At 42.0% G+C, this 4,775-nt stretch overlaps 1 protein-coding gene across 1 annotated transcript; it reads left to right on the forward strand.

Annotated features, from left to right (window-relative positions):
* The first annotated feature begins 527 nt into the window (after positions 1–527).
* LOC311111113 (cytochrome P450 1A1-like) lies at positions 528–4,444 on the forward strand. Its single transcript, XM_084153786.1, has 7 exons — positions 528–656; positions 1,218–2,092; positions 2,202–2,328; positions 2,445–2,534; positions 2,730–2,853; positions 3,000–3,086; positions 3,226–4,444. Exons 2-7 carry the CDS (start codon positions 1,253–1,255, stop codon positions 3,524–3,526), a joined length of 1,569 nt encoding a protein of 522 aa, XP_084009912.1. The 5' UTR covers positions 528–656; positions 1,218–1,252; the 3' UTR covers positions 3,527–4,444.
* Positions 4,445–4,775: the final 331 nt, after the last annotated feature.

The following is a 4,775-nucleotide window of genomic DNA, read 5'->3' on the forward strand; positions in this document are numbered from 1 at the left end:
ATCAATGGGTCCTATATTCCTCTTACCTGTCTGGCTTCTTCTGTATAGTCTGTTTTATAACTCCCTCCAACAGGCTAATGAACATATGAAAAGCGGCTCATCCAATCATTCTGATGTAAACCTCAAATCAAATCTAAAAATGTAAAAAATATATACAATAAAAAATTGTGGGACTATTTGGTCCCAAGTCATATGAACGTGGAGGAGCCTACTGAGAATGGCTTGTTCGAAAAGAAAACATGCAGTCTATTGAATTTCTCTATGGATAGACATTAAAAAAAAAAATTATAACAAACTATATGAAATTGTATGTATATATTTTTTCAATAGGGCCCATCACTGATATATTAGTGAAAGCATGCAATCTTAGACGTTTCTTTTGATGTTTCCGCTTAATATTTTATTATACCTCTCCTTCAGAGAGAGCCGCTGCTCCTGGCAAGCCAAGAGAGAAAGAGAGAGAGAGAGGTTTCGTCACTCTGACATCAGCCAATGGAGCTGAGAAGCGCTCTATAAAAGAAGTGCCCATTCTTACTTCTAAGTACAGAGAAACGGAGTTCTCTTTTAGCAAGAGAAAAAGCTTTGTATTAATTTAACCTCACCTGCAAACTTCTTCGATCTCCCTGCAAGACGGCTCATTTGGCTCATAACGGAAGGTAATAAAAAGGACTAATTCTGCGTGTAATTTATTTACATTTAACTTAAGAACAAGTAAACAGATGTTGGAATAGCAGGTGTCTTTTTGTTGTGAATGAAGTGTCGAAATGACATTTATTAACTATTTTTCACATAATATTAGTACTGTTTTACAAAATAACAAGCTCCAAAACGCATTATATAATGTTATCTTGTACCGTTTATTATTGAGTCTTCTTTTTAGTGTAATCTAATCGAAAAAAATGGCACTTTTACGTACGTGTAGGCAATATAACAGTTAAGGGCTTTAAAAAATATATATATACAGACTTTATGTAGCCTATGTTTACGCGACTGGTAGAGTAGGGTGGCTTGCAAAGAGCGTGAAAGGTGTGAGTGCGCCATGCGTAAAGTACATCGGACTGTATGCGTAAAGCAATGCAGTCAGCATGGGCACACTCTTGCGTAATTCCCCCCAATGCAATTTTCGAACAATGTTTTCAAGCAATGTTTATTACTCAGCTGGAGTATCTTTCTTGCTCACTATTAATCACTAAAACATGTACCTCTCCTTCTTACAGATTGTGCAGAAGCCACAAAAAAACAAAACAGCAATATGGTTCTCATGATACTACCCATTATTGGCTCAGTCTCTGTGTCTGAGGGGCTGGTGGCCATGGTAACACTATGCCTGGTGTACATGTTCATGAAGTACATGCACACAGAGATCCCAGAGGGACTGAAACGGCTCCCAGGACCAAGGCCCCTGCCCATCATCGGGAATGTGCTGGAGGTGCAGAACAACCCTCACCTCAGCCTGACTGCCATGAGCGAGCGCTACGGCTCAGTCTACCAGATCCAGATAGGGATGCGGCCAGTGGTTGTTCTGAGTGGCAGCGAGACAGTCCGCCAGGCTCTTATCAAGCAAGGGGAAGACTTCGCCGGGAGGCCCGATCTATACAGCTTCAAGTACATCAACGACGGCAAGAGCCTGGCCTTCAGCACCGACAAGTCTGGAGTGTGGCGCGCCCGCCGCAAGCTAGCTATGAGTGCCCTCCGCTCTTTCGCCACCCTGGAGGGATCGACCCCTGAGTACTCCTGTGCCCTGGAGGAGCACGTCTGCAAGGAGGGAGAGTACCTAGTAAAACAGCTGACCTCCGTCATGGATGTCAGTGGCAGCTTTGACCCCTTCCGCCATATTGTCGTATCGGTGGCCAACGTCATCTGTGGAATGTGCTTCGGCCGGCGCTACAGTCATGATGACCAGGAGCTGTTGGGCTTGGTGAACATGAGTGATGAGTTTGGAAAGGTGGTGGGCAGCGGCAACCCTGCAGACTTCATTCCCTTCCTTCGTTACCTACCCAACCGCACCATGAAGAGGTTTATGGATATCAATGACCGTTTCAACACCTTTGTGCAGAGGATTGTCAGCGAGCACTATGAAACCTATGACAAGGTAAATAATACATTGCATCATGTTTCAAAGATGTTACATGTTTCATTCCATGTTTGATCTATTGCTGTTTGTTGTCTGTGATACTGATTGTCCATTGTTCTGTTTTCAGGACAACATCCGTGACATCACTGACTCCCTCATTGACCACTGTGAGGACAGGAAACTAGATGAGAACGCCAACCTCCAGGTGTCTGATGAGAAAATTGTGGGCATTGTCAATGATCTGTTTGGGGCAGGTGAGTTGAGTTAAAATAACGCAACAGTTATGCTGAGTCACTCCATATCATTGAAAAAAAATGCACATTTGGAGGATGTTTTAATTATACAATGCGGCTTCTGTCTCCCTCTCAAGGTTTCGACACCATCAGCACAGCTCTGTCATGGGCTGTTGTGTACATTGTGGCTTACCCAGAGATCCAGGAAAGACTGCATCAGGAACTGAGTAAGTTGAAACTTGCTGGTTTTAACAGATAGTTCTGATCCCTAAATGAAATGAATCATCCACAGAGAGATACTATAAATCAGTTCTATATGTAATTCTATGGAGTCATGATTCCAAATATTGTGACTTACTGACCTGTCACTACCTGTCCCATTCATTTTTGATAACCAATGTTCTCTATTGTCCTCCCAACAGAGAAAAAGGTGGGAATGAATCGCACTCCCCGTCTCTCAGACAAAACCAACTTACCTCTGCTGGAAGCTTTCATCCTGGAGATCTTCCGGCACTCTTCCTTCCTGCCGTTCACCATCCCACACTGGTGAGTTGCACTTGCACCTGCTCAAAACACACATTTACAATATCAGCCAAACAGACATTTACAATAAAAGCCAAACAGACATTTACAATATCAGTTACACATTATAGACACATGGTCTGACTCTGGTATTGTCAATATTTTTTCAGCACGGTCAAGGATACATCCCTCAATGGCTACTTCATTCCCAAGAACACCTGTGTCTTCATCAACCAGTGGCAGGTCAACCATGACCCGTGAGTAGGATTTTTTAACTAAAACTGCTCAACTCCATTACTATGCAACTACTAAACTACTTGTTACTGTAGTAATTACAGTGTTACTACACAGGTATAACAAGAACTTAATGTAAATTGTTACCTCTGTGCTCTTCAGGGAGCTGTGGAAGGAGCCTTCTTCATTCAACCCTGACCGTTTCCTGAGTGCTGATGGCACAGAACTCAACAAGCTGGAGGGGGAGAAGGTGCTCACATTCGGCATGGGCAAGCGCCGCTGCATCGGTGAGGCCATCGGACGTAATGAGGTCTACCTCTTCTTGGCCATCCTGCTCCAAAGGCTGCGCTTCCAGGAGAAACCCGGACACCCACTGGACATGACCCCAGAGTACGGCCTCACCATGAAGCACAAGCGCTGTCAGCTGAAGGCTAGCCTGCGGGCATGGGGGCAGGAGGAGTGAGGGCCATGGTCACATTTATGATTCTCAACATCACTATAACTGACTTATAGTTAGCCCTACATACTTGATGGCATGAGCTGAGTTCAGATTTAAAAGCCAGAGGGTACATTTTCTCTCTTGGAAAGACCGGGCTTGACACCTCTCTTAATTCATAGGAGAATTAACAGTGAGGGAAAACTGAGTCAAATTATAGACAATTTGAAATCAATACAATTATAATCTGAAACACGGGTTGTAGAGGGATTCCAAACAAGTGTTGTATTGGATAAAGGACCTTCACTAACTCGTAGAGTTGATTAGTTTCTATGACCAGCAGACTACAGGCCCTACTAGAGGTTGTCAGGTGTTGCTTCAGGAGATATCAGGAGAGACTATAGCTGTTTAGCTGCCTTTTTGTCTACATCATCATGTTGTACTCTTCCTATTGCCTTGATCACAGCTCATATACTGTATCAGATCGCTTTAAAGAGGATCAATCTATAAAACATACACATAAACCCATGGTGGAATGTTAAAGAGCATTGCTTTTTAGTAGCATTTTTTAGTATAATTTTTTGCTACAGAATTTTTTGAGTGAAGAATGTTACAACCTACATGATAAAGTGCCTGCTCTCATACTTTTGAGTTATTGTTCAGGTGGTCATAGATCACAGACAGTTGAATGGATGTATCCTCCCATTTCTAAGCTTGATATTTTTATTCCACTGAGTAAATATGTCAAATGTGGACACAACACACTGAAGCTATGTTTGTATCCCACCAAAATGTGATTGATTGTTGGTGTACATATTTAAGTCTAGATGTATTTTGGAAAGTCCTTTTTTGAAATGTGCCTAAAATGTGTATATATTGTGGTGACTTATTATGGTGGCTTTGTATGACTTTATCAGGATACCAAAATAAATTATGTATGTATTACTGACTGTGTTATAAATGTCAACATTTTATAATGTAACGAAGGACTCTTGTAGACTAAAACCCCAACTGTATACACTATGCATTGTGTTGTTGGTAGCTATCTGGGTAGCTATTGAAATAAAAGCTGAAAATGAAAGAAAATCAATGAACTATTTTCTTAAGTGTGTTGGCCTATCTCATTGGCAACCCATGCATGCATACACAAGCTAATACACACAGGCCTACCATTAGGAGAGGACGTCTATATTTGGCTGACCAAAGAGTAAATCTGTGACACTACTAGCTAGATAAGATAAGGTTGGATATCGTCACTTACCTGTGTAAAAGACTT

The sequence above is a fragment of the Coregonus lavaretus genome (genome assembly GCF_964263955.1).
Source record: "Coregonus lavaretus genome assembly, chromosome: 37".
Taxonomy (NCBI): Eukaryota; Metazoa; Chordata; class Actinopteri; order Salmoniformes; family Salmonidae; genus Coregonus; species Coregonus lavaretus.